General features: G+C 49.7%; 1 protein-coding gene across 1 annotated transcript in view; it reads right to left on the bottom strand.

The window, feature by feature from the left end:
• Positions 1–1,367: 1,367 nt before the first annotated feature.
• tmprss13a (transmembrane serine protease 13a) overlaps positions 1,368–16,247 on the bottom strand; it is a 30,135-nt gene continuing 15,255 nt past the window's right edge. The window contains exons 6-13 of the mRNA XM_088939537.1: positions 14,864–14,959; positions 14,222–14,265; positions 13,126–13,288; positions 11,976–12,154; positions 8,792–8,890; positions 7,913–8,055; positions 4,320–4,472; positions 1,368–3,462 (exon numbers count right to left, since the gene is read on the bottom strand). Of these exons, the coding sequence (XP_088795663.1) occupies positions 3,448–3,462; positions 4,320–4,472; positions 7,913–8,055; positions 8,792–8,890; positions 11,976–12,154; positions 13,126–13,288; positions 14,222–14,265; positions 14,864–14,959 (892 nt within the window). The 3' untranslated portion in view covers positions 1,368–3,447. The remainder of the gene's footprint in view (positions 3,463–4,319; positions 4,473–7,912; positions 8,056–8,791; positions 8,891–11,975; positions 12,155–13,125; positions 13,289–14,221; positions 14,266–14,863; positions 14,960–16,247) is intronic.

The following is a 16,247-nucleotide window of genomic DNA, read 5'->3' as shown; positions in this document are numbered from 1 at the left end:
AGACCGGTTTAATCTCAGTAACGGAAATTAATTCCTTGATGGCATCGCAAAATTGACCGCATTCAGATCAGTCTTGAACTTTGTACTTCTGAATACTGTATCTTGTACTGAAAGTTCACAAGTTTGCGAGAACTGGGACGTGAGGCGGCCCTTCCTGCTCACTAGTCACCGTAGTGACTAATGCACTGTGATGGACAAGTGAATAAGTACAAGTTGTGCAGCAGACATTTCAATGCAGTGTGAGAGGAAACCTATGCAAATATGGGGAGAACATACAAACTCCACACAGACAGCACCCCAGGGATTGAACCCAGAGCCCCAGCGCTGCTGCTGAGCAGCAATGCTCACCACTGTGCCACTGTGCTGCCTGGGTATTAGATGTCTTCTCTGTGAGGTCACTGAAGTATTCATGAAGTGGACAGCAGAAAATGTGGATCCAGATCCCCCCTTTTCTGTTAATGGGTGGGCCAGTAGGTGGTGCTCTTCTGGTTGGGTCTAGACTTTCAAATCTGCTTTATTGACTGGCTAGAGTGTGCTTTAGGAAGTGTTGTCCTTGGATGAGATGTTAAGGTCCTGACTATGTGGTTGTTTAAAGAGGAGGTGGCACTATTCTGAACACTAGGGATCTCGGCATATTAGCTAAAGTTTACTCAGGGATTGAACAATTTTGTCTTCATAGGTTTCCCTTTAATTCAACTAATAAAGCACTTTGTCACTCCACCCCCTGATCGGCTGCATACTGGGGCTGCTGTGTTACCCCAGTGGATGCTTTCATGGTGTATTAAGTGCGTTTTCTCCTACAGAATAAGCATCTGGATTCCTTCCAGATGAAAAATGCTTTTTTTGCAGGGTGATGCAGCCAGCAGCTGTATCACTCTGGAACTCACAACTGGCAGCCCCACTGGAGCTCAGCAGGCGTGAGCCTGGCCAGTACCTGGATGGGAGACTCCTGGGAAAGCTAAGGTTGCTGCTGGAAGAGGTGTTAGTGGAGCCAGTAGGGGGCGCTCACCCTGCAGTTTGTGTGGGTCCTAATGCCCCAGTATAGCAACGGGGACACTACACTGTAAAAAGGTGTTGTCCTTCAGATGAGATGTAAAACTGAGATCCTGACTCTCTGTGGTCATTAAAAATCTCAGGGCGTTTCTCGGAAAAAGTAGGGGTGTAACCCCGGTGTCCTGGCCAAATTTCCCCCTGGCCTTTACCAATCATGGCCTCCTAATCCCCATCTCTGAACTGGCTTCATCACTCTGCTCTCCTCCCCACTGAGAGCTGGTGTGTGGGGAGAGGACTGGAGGGGATGGTGGAGGGGATCCCCATGACCTGTAAAGAGCTTTTAAGTAGAGTGTCCAGAAAAGAGCTACAGTATATACTGTAAGTGTATTTATTATTATTTTATAAATGCAAGGAGCTTTTGACATATAAGCGACTGGTTTGCTCCAAGTACAACAATACAGTGGATTGCAAGGGTGAAGGTGACTGTTCCCACTCTGTAAACGAACGGTAGAAGACAGGCTGGTGTTTCAGAATAAAGCTCCAGACGGGTTCGTGCTGTGAAGTGCAGCAGGGTTTGTACACGTGGCTTCACCTGGTATTTCCAAATCCTGCTGTTCCCAAGCAATTTCCTCGAACTCGTACTCTTAACAGTCCTCTTTTATTTTCCAGCTGAGATGATGCCGTTTCGAATGCCCAGTAAGATGCAGGCAATACTGTCGAGTTTCCCTTTCCAGCTCCTTGAGATTGGGTCACACTGGCAGATGGCTGCTGACAGGTTTTTATGGGGGGGGGGGGGGAAGAGAGAAGGGGGTGTGAACTTGTTTCACTAATCACTAGACATCAGTGACGGAACAGGGCTAAAGCGACAGTCTTAAGTGTAGAACAGCTGAATAAAATGACACTGGGTTGAGCTGTAATGCACCATCCTAACCCTTAGGGTTTCAAGGAGTTAAACTCATGCATGAGGCTAATTGCAAATCGCAAAGCAGATGTTTGAAAATCCATCAGTTTAGAGACTCAGGGGAAATCCTTAATGGAGTAACAGATGCCAATGCTCTTAGCATGATCTCTGTTCCCCTACCGCGCATCTCTTTAGTGGTTAAAGGAAATGGTTAAACTCAAAAGCGATTGGGGTGACGATGGCTTCTCCTTGAAGCTAAATGGTTTGAAAACTAAGGAGCTGATCGCAGACTTTAGGAAAAATGTAACTATCCCTCTGAAATTGATGCTCAGTCTGTAGAGTGCGTGGGACCGGCTATAGACAAAAGCCTGAGATGGGGCACATCTTGTGACCCCCTTTACTGAAAACAAAATCAGTTTTTTTTTTTCCCTGAGGAGGCTCAGCGATTTGTAAGGTAGATGATAAAACTCTTTTTTTCGCTTGTTATTTTTGAAAGCGGCTTAACACATGCTGTCTCGCTCGTCGGCGTGGCAGCATCAGCGCTGTTAACTGAAATAGGTGGGGAAGGTGGCAGGATAATTGGGGGAAATCCGATTGGCGTCAGTATGCTCTCCACACACAGAGGGCTGTAAAGAAGGCCGCGTGCATTATGGGAAGTGTGGCTCACTGTGAGTTTGCACTTCTTCCACCTGGGAGACGCCTGAATCCCCAGGTGTGACAGCAGCAGACTCCGAAAATCTTTGACCCCCCCCCTCCCCCTGCAATCTCTCTCTCAGACAATGTAAAGCAACACTCATATCTCCTGTAACACTCCTGTACTGCCCTCTCTGTCGGCGATGTTGGTCTTCCTGGTCGTCTTCTCCCAGGGGAGAAGAAAGCTCGAGCTGTATAAATAAAGAGGAGATGGGTGTCGCCGCATCCCTACCGAACATTGCTCTCGCAGCGCGGAGTACCAGATCCGGAGTGGTCAGGCCTCCGGCCCTGCCGAACTCCCTCTAGATCTGGAATCCCAGGAGGAGCGCTGCTGTCGCGCTCTTGAGCAAAGCGCAGTACTCCACCGATTTATTCCAGAAGAAAGGCCCGGCAGTATGGGTGAAGTGATGTTTGTTCACTTTCACAACTACATAAACAAAACCCCAGTGAGAGACGGGGGCTGCCGCTAGTGCATCTTCTGTTATTCTAGCGATGGACTCATCACTAACTTTCAGATCAATGCTCACACACACACCACAGGAACAGCGACGCGATGAACCTCCGCCCGTCCTGGTTGTACTGGAAGGTGCCGTGAAACAGATTTCCCACCCCCCCCCAGGGGAGAATAAAGCTGTAATGAAAAGGAAAGTGCTTGGGAACAGCTGCCGGCCGCCGGTCACACAGTTGACTGTCCCCAGGATAGCACCCAGAGGTTACAGTGAGGCAGAGGCAGGTGTGCCGTTTCCGAAGCCCCGTTCACGTGCACTTCGAGGGCATCGGATATCCGGAAGAGCGATTGAGTTCTGGAAGACATGAGCGTGGGCAGTCCCTCTCCCCCGTGCGGTGTCGGTCGAGTGCTGTTAAGGCTTCTCTAACTGTGGAGGAAGACAACAGGAGAAACGCGTTAGCCCCAGCTGGGTCTCTTCATCGCCACAGGCCGATGGCTGGTGGAATTTGCCATCAGTTCAGCAAGAGCACGGATGAGACATCCATCCAACGAGAATTGAAACAGGGCAGCAGACAGACAAACCTCATTACGTGCATTTGTAGAGAACTTTCCACGTAGCAGCGTAAAGTGTACAATGGGAGGCGGAGTTGGACAGGGATGCGGGGTTCATATGGCAGTGGGGAAGAAGCTGAGGTTTAATGGGGAGCTCCTTGAGACTGGAGGGAGGGAGAAGCTGAAAGAGGACGAGCTGGGCAAGGGGGGGTCTGAGATGATTTTCTCGGCATGGCTGGAGGTGGGGCGCGAGTAGAGAGATCAGATCACTTTTATTGGCCCTATAGCATTTCTTGCATTAGGGATTTGTCTTTTCGCAGACCCCAGCTTGCTCTCCGTGAGACACACAGACAGGGAGAGAGAAGCTGGGGGTCAGAGCGGAGGGTCAGCCATTTATACAGCACCCCTGGAGTAGTGGGGGTTAAGGGCCTCGCTCAGGGGCCCAACAGAGTAGGATTCCTCTGCCTGCCGCGGGATTTGAACCGGCAACCTCCCAGCCACAGGCGCAGATCCTCAGCCACAGAGCCACCACACCACCCTGTTTTTTTTAAGGGCTATATAAGTATAAGAAATTAATTATTATTATATGGCAGTGTACTGTACTGTACTGAAACCGAGCTGGACAGGCGATCCTGGTCCAGGAGCAAGGCGGCTGGTCGGAGTTGAGCAGGAGGAGGGGGTGAGAGTCCCCACTGAGCGGGGAGGGAGGGAGGGGGAGAGGGAAGGGCTCACCTCCATGTGGGCGTAGACCCAGGGCAACAGCTGGGTGACGTTGCTGTAGACGCCGGGTTTATTTCTGCGGGCACAGCCCACGCCCCAGCTGGTCACCCCGGCCAAGAACCACCGGTCCTGCCCCTGGCACACCAGGGGCCCCCCGCTGTCCCCCTGCCGGGAACAAAAAAGAGAGGCCCTTTTACTCCAGCTCTCTTCTCGGTATCCATTCATCCAGCTTCTTACTGCTTTATCCAGTTCAGGGCCACAGGGGAGCCAGAGCCTATCCCAGCAAGCACTGGGCAGAAGGCAGGGTACACCCTGGACGGGACGCCAGTCCATCGCCGGGCACACACGGACACAGACATCCTGCCAATGAACCCACCAGCTTGTCTTTGGACTGTGGGAGGAAACCCATGCAAATTTGGGAAGAACATGCAGACTCCACACACACAGCACCCCAGGAATTGAACCCAGAGCCCCCAGTTTATAAGATAAGATCTTTATTGGCCCCTATACAATTTCTTGCATTAGGAATTTCTTTTCGCAGACCCCAGCTTGCTCTCCATGAGACACACAGACAGGGAGAGAGAAGCTGGGGGTCAGACCGCAGGGTCAGCCATTTATACAGTGCCCCTGGAGCAGTGGGGGTTAAGAGCCTTGCTCAGGGGCCCAACGGAGTAGGATTCCTCCGCCGGCCACTTTTGGCCACTGCTGTTTGTCATATATAATCCACCCATTGCAAAGAAATCAAATTTCACTAGCACAGCGAAGCAGCCCAGCGCCGGGTTTTGCATGCAGGTAGAAAAACCTAAAGTATGAATTTAAATATTCTCTAAGAGCTGCGCTGTAAACCCACAGTTATGTTTTTTTTTCCCCCACAGCCGAGTGAGACAGCGACGACCGGATTAACAACTACAGCCTCACGGCTCAGCTACAAATATACACAGGGGTCGCTAGCAGCACGTCGAGTCTTTCCCCTCCGCTCCTCAGAGCGCTTTATTTTCTCTCGCTCTCAGACGCGTCCTTAAAAATAAACGCTCTTCTTTTTTTTCCTTTTTCTTTCCTCTGACAGAGGGGACTTTTCTAACACCCGCTCTCCCGAGCGCAGTTAAGAAGCCCGACCAAAGGTGCACGATTTCAAATTGAAGGAGCAGGCGGCGTGATGAAATCTACATCCCCTGAAATCCTTGGCTTGCTCCGAATGTCCCTTGGTGGCTTCCATAACAGGGAGCCATCTTGGCTCAAGCCCTGACCGTGATTCAGTCCTGAGCCAAAATGGCTGCTGAGGCGTCCACCAATTGAAACCAGGTGTGTGGTGTTAAGTCAAATCACACCTGGGCTTTATTGGACGAAGGAGGCTTTCTAGAGTTGGAGGGAGTGCTGAATCAGAAGAAAGGAGAAGGGAAAAAAAAAAAAGCTGTCTGTGCTTCTGAGACGTTTTCCACTTTTCAAGGTAAAGGATTTGTCTCACAATAGATAGGAATTGCTCAACTGGTGTTATGGAAGACCTCCGAATGAAGGTTTGGAATGAAAGCTCTGAGTCTGTCTGGAATAGGGCATAAGGTTAGACTGCTCATCTGAATCGCACAGAACTCGAAGTGCTATCTGAGAGCTGGGCTTCAGTTGTCCAATGTCCTTGATCTTTTTGCTTCCAATGATGTATTCTTACTCAAACCTTCATTTTTGTGGAGTATGGCCACTTTGTGATTGTGACTGGAGCTGCTACCATTACAGTTCCTCTCTTGCGCCCTGTTGTAAGAATCTAGAAACTCTGCCTGTCGTCTGAGGAGAAAGAACGAGGCCATTGCTACAGTAGTAATCTCGGCAAGTTTCCAAGTGCGTGTGTGACCCAGGTGTCCTGTTATTTCACTTGGGGCAATCCGAAATCTCAGATTTCGGGGAAAATGGTGTAATCGTGTTCCTGGGGAGCCGGTTCATTGCATTCTGTCAACCGTGAGCCCCAACTACGTGACGTTTGTCCCGTTTTGGATTGAGACGCGAGCTCCGATTATGACCGGGAGGAGTTTTGATACTGTATAGAGGGATGCAACTTCCTCATTTGCCCCAGACGTGCATTTCTAGAATTTCTTTTAAAAAAATGTAAGTAATCTCTGAAATGCGCGATCTCATCTTGCAGTTTCACCTGGAACAGGTGCAGGCACTGGGCCCGAGTAGGGTGGGTGGCGATCGCGCGGAACTGCTGGTAGAAAACTCGTACTGCTGTCGCGAGAGTCGAATACCCAGTCCTGGAGATCCGGCCACAGTAAGATCTTTGGCGGCTGGGTTACCCGTGTCCCCAGGTCGTGAATCTGCACAGAGCATCTTTTGCTCTGTGAGCTGGGCGTGATTTATCACGAGCAGGATTAGATCAGGCATTTGTACTGCCAGCGTTCAATTATATCCAGAGGGGCACTCATGAGTTTGCTCACGGTGGTGATGGATCAAAAGGCAATAAAAAGCCATTTTATCGGCCGAGCTGTTTTGGTAATCCTCCTTTCCGCTCTGTGTGCAGGGCGCGATGGCGGCTGTACTCAATGGAGTTCGTAATGGAGGTCCAGGAGGGATGATCGCAACCACGTTCACTCAGACTCGTCTGTCGGTAATCGGCAATCACTCCTGCTGTCATTTCCCCTCCTGAACCCCTATAAATATGACATGATCCCCTTCTCTCCCTCGGATTTATATCCTGCATCCCTCCTCCACCTCTGCAGCTGCCCCTGGGTCACCCCTCTCTCTCTCTCTCTCTGCAGGGGGGGTCCTATCCTCCTCGTCCTCTGGCCAGGAGGTCAGCCCTCAGCCAAGAGGGTTAAGCCACCTTTTCACTGAGCATTCCTATAATCCTTTCAGGACACTTAATTCTTGGGTGGTGTTATCCCCGGTGAACCGTGCAATACATTCTGAACGGTCCTGCGCTGTGTTGGCAGATCTGTGAACATCTGTCGTCTTGGGCGAGATGCCTGTACCGTGACTAACTTCCTCCCGTGCAGACGGGTGCTCGTTCGGGCGGTCTGAGTGGAGTGGAGTCCAGGAGAGATCCTTCACACGAGTTGTGTGCGTCAGGGAGAACGTCAAGGTTTCAGAGCAGAAGCGCGAGTCCATCTGAATTTAACGCTTGGATGTTAAAACGACGCATAGAGGGGGAGCACGAGTCAAGCGTTTGAAGTCAGAAAAGAATCTAAAGACAGAAACGGCTGTGAAATCGTATAAAGACATCGAGGTGCCAGCGCAGGTGGGGGTCCTCAAGAACTAAGCCCTGTTCTGGACCTGGGGTGTTGTCTGTGTGGAGTTTGCATGTTCTCCCCATGATCCCACAGGGTTCTTCCAGGTGCTCTGGTTTCCCTACAGTCCAAATGCATACTTGGAGATAAATTGGGTTCTGGGAAAACTGGCCCTGGTGTGTGGGTGTGCCCTGCAATGGACTGGTGTCCCATCCAGGGTGTACCCTGCCCTGTGTCCCATTGCTTGCTGGGATGGCTCCCCCAGGGCCCAGTACAGGAGAAAGTGGCTAGAAAATGAATGGATAGAAATGGACACCATGGAACCAGACGGAGCATCGGGAGGAGAGAAACGTGCGTCTTGTAACAAGCGGGGAACAAAGCTGTCCTGCTCACCTGGCAGGAGTCGACTCCACCATTGAGGTTCCCTGCGCACATCATGCTCTGGGTGAGCATGCCGTTGTAGATGGTGGGCCTGTTGCAGGTGGAGAAGTCAATGATGCTCACTGACGCCTCCATCAGTTTGGTGGAGCCCTGGGCTGGAGAAGAGCACACGCGCTGAGTCAGTCTCCATCTGACTCGCAACTCTGTCCTTCTGTGATGGATCCCCCTGTATTTGGTAGCCGAGCGTGGGGGATCTGCACACAATGACGCCCTTTTTAACCTGAATTTGGCCCTGGCCCAGGCCAGGGTTGTTTCTGCTGACCTTGTGAACCTAACACTGGTCCCTCTCCTGAGAACCTCTCGCCATCTTGCCCCCTAGGACGAGTGGTAAGGAACAACTAGTACTGGTGGAATTTTCCTCCAACTGGTCGATCCTGTTTGGCCAAGTCTGCTCTACCGTCTTGGTGACCTTTACTGGAATGACTATCATCCTCACTGTGAGTCCATTCTGACCCGGAGCCTCACTGTGAGACTTGGAACCACCAACCTCACCGTGAGGCCTCTCTGACCCGGAGCCGCGCCTCGAGACTCAAAACTTAACCCGACGTGCTCACTGCTGCTGAAAGCCCTTCCCCTGCCTGAGTTGATCTGTCAGGGAAACCGGCTCCCAGCAGGTGATGCCAGTCCGCGAATAACCTTGTGCACATTCGGAATAGCCTTTTCTCCCGGTTTCTGGAGTGTCTTGACGTCGCCCCCTGGAGACCTGACTTCAGCTGTGAGGCTCCAGATGCTCTGTTACACCCTGTTCACCACCCCCGTCTCCTGCTTTTACTTTTTACTTCTCTAGCTGCCCCCTTCCCCCCCTCCTTCCACCCAGCACGGTGCTCTTACCTGCCCCCTCCTGCAGTGTCCCGAATCCAGTGATCCAGCACACTGTGTTTTTAGCGATCACCTGGTTGACCGTTGGCAGACAGACGGGCTGGACATTGGCTGAAATCAAAACGCAGGGAGGGTTACAAAGTCGGCCAGCCATTTGGCCCTTCCACCTTGCCCAGGTGCGAATTGAGCTAAGCAGCTTGTTCCATACTCCCACCCTGCTTTGTGTAAAGTGCCTCCTGTTCCCTGTTTTAAATGGATTCCCTATAGCTGTTTTTATTCTTTTTTTTTATTGTACCGATTTCAGTAACTGTCCCTTCTTATTTTTCTTGAGTAACCGAAACGAAAGATCATCGCACATTAACAGTGCATCAGTTCATTTTAATTGAAATCTTAAGCCACTTTAATATAGTTTAAAGTGCATGTCTTAACACTGGCTTTTTGATATTCTTCCAACATATTCTAGAAGATGCAAATGGTTCAACACAACCGCGGGCGTCTCTTTCAGTAATAAAATAACGTCAAGTTTAGCGTTTCCAATCTTTCATTTGTGGTTTGTTTTTGCTAGTGGCAGCTGTAGTCTGCCAGATGTTCCTGCAGACCTGATGTCTTTTTGAATTTGCTTTGTAGCTTCCACGGTGTTTACTCACTCTCCTCCTTTGGCACTGTCTGTAAACTTGAGTAGTTCTTTCTGAAGGGAGATTTAATTTCCCAAAATGAGTTTGCCTAGTCCAGTACCGAATGCACATCTCTGCACAAAGCAGAAATGAGCTGCCTTCTGTTCCCATGTTCCACTGGAATTGATCATTAAAGGAAGCCCTAGTACAGTAATGACGATCTTAGAAGTGGTGTTCTTATATTTACTCGATGAAATTTGGTCTATTGGTTCTGCAGAGAAATAAATATAGATGTTGTATTCGCTTGGGAGTGTTTACAGTATAAGTTTTTGAGAAATGTTGGGCTAGTTTAGGCAAGGAGGCCGATTGCAGTGCAAACGTCTGGCTGCATTTTTTGTGATCAGATGTGAAACTTATGAGACGGGGAAATGAAATGGAAATTAGCTGTCTCTTTGTTCAGTATTAACATCCATCCATCCATTTTCTAACCACTTGATCCAGCAAAGGGTTGAGTGGGGAGGCGGAGCCTATCCCAGCAAGCAATGGGTCCAAGGCAGGGTACACCCTGGATGGGACGCCACTCCATCACAGGACACGCACAGATACACGCACACACTAGGGTCAATTTTTCCAGAAGCCAGTATGTCCCTCAACTACTGCAGGAAACGAGAGCACCTAGAGAGAACCATGGTCACGCAAGAAGGGCATGCAAACTCCACACAGACAGCATCCCCAGGAATTGAACCCAGGGCCCCAGCAATCCTAACTGCTGCACTGCCTCCCATTTAAAGGAAAAATGTTTTTTTTTTAAACGATTGGGGAAAAAAATGGGCTGCAGCGTCTCCTACACACGACCTCGCCCAACACTGTCGTAACAATTCAAGAGGATCAGTGACGGCTCAGTTTTCACGCGCCATTCAGAATGTCTGATTCACTATGAAAGCTTTCAGCCGGATCTATTATCATTGTTAAAATATGCGTGCAGCATTTTATTTGCTAAACGCTTAAGCTTTACTGCCTTTCTCTCTCTCTCTCTCCACTGGCAGGGTACAGTCTGTTAACACTGCTTGCTGCGCGAAAAACGCATTTCAGTGGAAGTGGTTCTATGACCCCATCAATCACGGAAAACTGCCCCATTTGTGCTGAGAGTTATTCTCGGAGTAAATATGTCGTCGAGGCGCGGATGATTTATGCTTGATAGCCTTGCGGGTTAGCAGATTGTCAATTTGGCCTTAATCAAATTGTTATTTTTTTTTTAATAGTTATTTTTGAGCTTTGAGCTCTCGTTTTAAACGGCATTCGAGTGGGCGCAAACCTGTTGACATGGCTTTTGCAAATGAAATAAAATCGATTTTCACAGAGGCCTTTTGGTTTGTTGTAATAATCGCAGCCCTCCCTCCCTCCTGTGAACTGTCATCGCGCAATGAGAGTAGCATGATCTCAGGGCCAATCTCCCATGTTTAAGGGCTCAGGGAACTTGTGGAAGGCCTCCAGTAGAAATGGGAATCTGTTCGAGAAGATTGGATGGGAAACGGATGATGACAAAATAGGAAAAAGTCATGTGCCAAGACCCCCTCATAGCTGATGTATTAACGCCAAGCGCATGGTTTCCCAACACTGGAAGACTGTGCTTCTCATCAGGGGGTCTTTAAAGCAAGCTGTCCTAATCATGTTAAATCAAAGTAGTCTGCTCCCATTTAGGAAGAAGGGAAATAGCAATTTCAAGCTCGCCTTAATGTAGCAGAGCTTTGCTGAGGGCTGCTGTAGGACACCAAGCTCCAGCTGCAGCAATTGGAGCTCCAGGGAATAAGCTGCAGATGTCAGCCAATAGTGTCGCAGGGGACGGGAGTGGTCTTGTGGGTAAATTGTTAATGGGAACGGTCCGGTTTTCGTTCTCCATTCATTCGTTTTCGAACTGCTTCATCCGACCTGGGGTCTTTGGCTTTGGACTGTGGGAGGAAACCGGAGGATCTCCACAGGAACAGAGGGAGAACATGCAAACTCCACACGTACAGCCCCCCCAGGAACTGAACCCCAGGGCCCCAGCGCTGCGAGGTAGCAGTGCTCACCACCGCGCCACCCCTTCCTTCCATCGTTGTTGGTAGGAACATTGTCGATCAAAAGTGACAATTTGCTCAGAATCGGCATCCATCTTTTAACTGCTTTATCCAGCACAGGAATACAGTGCGAATCCTGGGCACAAGGCAGGATACACCCTGGCCGGGATGCCAGTCCATAACAGGGCCCATCACAGACACAAACGGTGCCAATATTCCCAGAAGCACCAAGAGGAAACCAACAAGGGGACAACATGCAAACTCCACCCAGACAGCACCCCATGAATTGAACCCATGGCCCTGGTGCTGCTACCCCTTGCACCACCTTTGCTTTAGTTATAAATCCATATGAAGCGCCCACAAGCCTAGAATAGTCGTTTTGGACAGGGATGCCCCAAGATGTGGCGGTGGGGAGGCAAGTCTGCGGGTGGCAGTTTGCGAGATCGGGAGAAGTTGGAAGCGAGGGCAGCTGAGCAAAAGCGTAGGAAGTCGGACAGCCACCACCCCTACTCCCCCCGCACCCACCGGTGAAGCTGACGGACGTCTTGAGGAGCAGCAGCGCGATGTCGTTGGTGTGGGACGTCTCGTCGTAGGCCTCGTGCAGGATGATCTTCTGCACGAAGGAAGGGGCCGGGAGCTTCAGCTGGGACACCAGGCCCGTGTAGACGCGCCAGTAGCTGGGGTTCTGGTAGTTGGGGGAGGAGCTGGGGGGAGAGGGTATATACTGCTGACTCCTCTATGTATTTACAGACTGGGTAACAACCGGCTGCTGCTTCCTGACTCTGATTCCTGCAGTGTGTCGTATAGGACAGCGTGCAGATCTGCCTATTGTATAGTTCATCACACAGCCTGTGTCTCTCCTCATGATTATGCCAGTAGATCTCCATCCATCTATGTTCTCACCACTTTATCTGGGACAGGGTCGCAGAGGAGCCGGAGTCTATCCCAGTAAGCAACAAGAGCAAGGCAGGATACACCCTGGATGGGATGCTAGCCCACCGCTGGGCACGCACACGCACACGCACACGCACACGCACACGCACACACGCACACACGCACACACGCACACACACACACACACACACACACACCAGTGAGTCAATTATCCCAGAAGCCAATTAACCCACCCGTGTATCTTTGGACTGTGGGAGGAGACCCATGTGAACACGGGGAAAACATGCAAACTCCCCCCAGACAGCACCCCCAGGAATTGCACCCAGGGCCCCAGTGCTGAGAGGCTGCAATGCTCACCACTGCACTACTATGCTGCCCTGGTTCAATTCATCTTAAAAAGAGCAGCTTGTAGATTTTTGGCATGCATCTCTCACGAGCAAGACATAATTATGAATATTAATTAACTCCATTTCACAATGCTGGAAAGCAAAGAAAACTAAACGGACTTGTACTTTTTTCTTCATGTGAAAGTTAGCAGCCACGGATGGCTGTTTTATGTTTATTAGGGCAGATCAGCATGGCATAGTTAACTTTGATGAGAGAAACAAGTGTGCATCTTACAAAGAAGCCCTTTCAGAGCTTTGGTGTCGGACCAGCGAGCAGTTGCTGGGAATGGTGGGAATGTGAATGATTAATCTCTTGTCAGTGGCGTGAGAGCGACAGGTAGAGGAATGTGGGGCAAACGCAACTACTGGGCAGAGATTGGCCGCTGTTTTCTCACCTGGGGAAGCAGTGAGCCGCTGTGACTACAAAGTCTGGGGAGACCAGGGACCCCCCACAGGTGGGGAAGCCGTTGAAATGCAGGCTGACCTGCCAGGGCCAGCTTCCCGCACTGGCCTCGGTCCCGCCGACAATCCTGCTGGCGGTTTGGCGGTTCCCACAGTCTGAGGAGGGGGAGAGGGGCAGATGAGAGAAAGAAATTAGGGGGCAGGGTAGAGATGAGAGACCCAGGACCCAGAGAGCCAGTGGGGGGGGGGGGGGGAATAGGAGTGGTAGAGCAGGTGAGGAAAGATACAGAATAGAGCATGAAGAGCTCAGCCTGCAAGAGAATCCCAGGCGGCATCTCAGTACAGTTTTGTGCGAGATGCATACATCTTTCTATATTTGTATATGTGATTGTTCTTAGAAACTCGAGGAATGTTTATGAGCAGATTTATTTGATGTTTAGGATATGTATTGATGCTACAGCTTTGATATCCTCTTCGAGTGAATATTTTAAATCGAGAAGCTCACTTAAATTCTCATGTGCTTCTGCTGTCAGAGATTGGTTTTCTTCACTCTCGCAGCGGGACACCCTATAACGTTACTGCTACTGCCCAAAATCAAATGTTGGGTTTCACTGGATCGGGGGGGGAGACCGGTCCTGCTGTGCTGGGCTGTTTGCAGATTTCCTAGGTCTCCAAAAAAGCACTAGCAGCTTAAGAGCTGGAAGAAGCTGTTAGATTGGTCCTGTTAAGCCAGGGATGAGCTGGTTAAGAGCTGAGCTGGCCTCCCAGGACCAGGATTGCTCATCCCTCCAGTCCATTGTAATTCCTATGCAACTGTTAAGCAGCAAGACTCTCCTGCTATGACCCATGACTGGGACACTTCAGGAACCTGCTGTGCGCACAGGAGCACAAGTAGTATTTGGAGGAATGGTGCAGCTCCCCTTTTCAACACTGCAGGCTCATAGGAGCCTGATGCTACTCTGTCTGGCTTAACCCTTCCCAGCCCTGCTAACACTGCAGTGCAGTCCTGCTTAGGGAGCCTCGTTTTTAGAGATAGATGGGTGGCGTGAGATATGTGCACAGTACCAAGGTAAAGAACAAAGATTCTACCTATGCACTTCAGAGAAACAATCTTCTTTCCTGGACAGGAGGCACTACAGCATGAAAGGAGAATACTGTCAGTACACATTCTTGCAATAGAACACCTGCCCACGCACGTATTTATAAAATAACACCTTTGTGCTTCGTGGAAATACCAGCCACCCCTCCTGATGTGTTTGTGTCTGCTCTCGTTTGTGCTTGGTGTTGTGCCTCACAGTCGTAGATCTCTCCAAGGCTGCTTTTTTTTTCATGCATTAAGGCTCACGTGCAAATGTAGCATTCTTTCCATTCCTGTCAGTATTAATTAAATATATAACCACTGTACAGCAGAACACCCCTCTTCTGAGGACCTTGGAGTGCCCTCCATTGTTTTTAGCTAGAATTTCAGCACGCCTTCAACATACCCTGCATCGGGGCGGAAATTCACTGCTGCAGAAATAAGCACTACCTGCAGAAGAAGGGCTTATTCCCGTTTCATAAATGGGGCTTTATGACGTGCAATCTGGCCAAAGAACAGCCATCAGGTCAGTTCCTGACCCAAGAGGAAAGCAGTGCCCAGAGTGTATAGTGAACGATGATGGAGACCGTTCTAGAATAAAATGACTTTCTACGAGGGGTCACACTCTCAAATCTGGGGTTAACCCATCCTACCTGGAGTCCACTTGACCCTGGATGTAATTAGAGGGTAAGGATGTAACGGAGAGGCCATTTGATGTCCAACCGTTCAGCTCCCCAGTGCTGGAAGATCTGTGAAAGTTCAGGACCACGAATATGTTAGAAATTACCCAGAGTCAGCATATCCCACAATCCCACAGGTGTCTGCTCTTGGCAACCGCTGTCTGCAATTGTCTCGTCAGCAGCGCAGTCATGCAAATATTGAGATTCCGTCGCCTGTTTATAACCCCCCTGCTCGTGTCTTAAAGAAAGCATGTTGCTGATGCTTGCTCTCTGGTTTTTTTTCTTTTGTGCTGTAATCTAGGGTCTCCACAGGATTTGGGGCTCCTGACTCGCTGCCCCAGTGTGTGGCGCTGAGCATGTCTTCAGGCTGCAGAACCGGTAAGATACTGTTTTTGTCTTTAAACAAACTGGAGAGCTAGCGCACTCAGTACTGCCGTGCAGCAAGTCCCTGACATTTACGGAGAAAATGCTTTGATTTACTGTTAGTTTTGCTTATGGTATTTTTGACTGATACACCGATTTAAGGCAGTGTAGTTCCACTTGTACTGTAACTGTATTCTAATTAATGTCATGCATACGCCAGATTTCTGGTTTTATTTTTACAATGCATGACTCCAAGCGGGGTCGTGCAGTGGCTACCATGATTGCGTTGCAGTGGTGAGGCCCCGTGTTCAATCACTGGGGTGCTGTCTGTGTGGAGTTCGCATGTTCCCTTCAGGTTTGGATGGGTTTGTTCCCAGAGTCCAAAGACATGGTAGTAGGTTAATTGGCTTCTGGGAAAACGGACTCTGGAGTGAGTGTTTGTGTCTGTGATGTGCCCTCTGATGGACTGGCATCCCATCCAGGGTGTCTCCTGTCTTGTGCCCAGGAATCACACGGTGATGTTGTACTTGGATAAAGCAGTTAGAAGATGAAAGGACGGATGATTGTAAACAAATTGTCTCTCCAGTATTGGCTTGTGATTGGGGATTGATTGCTGTTTCCTTAATTTTGTACTACTGAGGCTTGAAAACTGATAACACACCCCTTGCCAGAGAAAGACAACACTGTGCATGACGTAGTTTTAGCAGAGAATAGGCAGAAGTTGTTGATCAACAAACCTGATATTGTTCCAACTGCACGTAACGCAATGTGGAATGTTGTGGCCAGACTACTAACACGACTCTTCCAGCTGTCCTTCGAGACTGGGTTAATTCACACTTTCTGGAAAACTGTGAATATAGCTCCCATTCAATTAAATGGAAGACAGAACTGAGCCCATTACCAATGGAAAATACTCAGTTCTTTTACTTATGAAGAGACAGTAATTAGCACTAAACTAGAGGCTTATCTGTGTGGTAAGAGTATTCTAGGAGAT

Source organism: Atractosteus spatula, chromosome 22 (genome assembly GCF_055471065.1).
Source record: "Atractosteus spatula isolate fAtrSpa1 chromosome 22, fAtrSpa1.hap1, whole genome shotgun sequence".
Taxonomy (NCBI): Eukaryota; Metazoa; Chordata; class Actinopteri; order Semionotiformes; family Lepisosteidae; genus Atractosteus; species Atractosteus spatula.
This window is presented reverse-complemented; position numbering and strand designations above follow the sequence as displayed.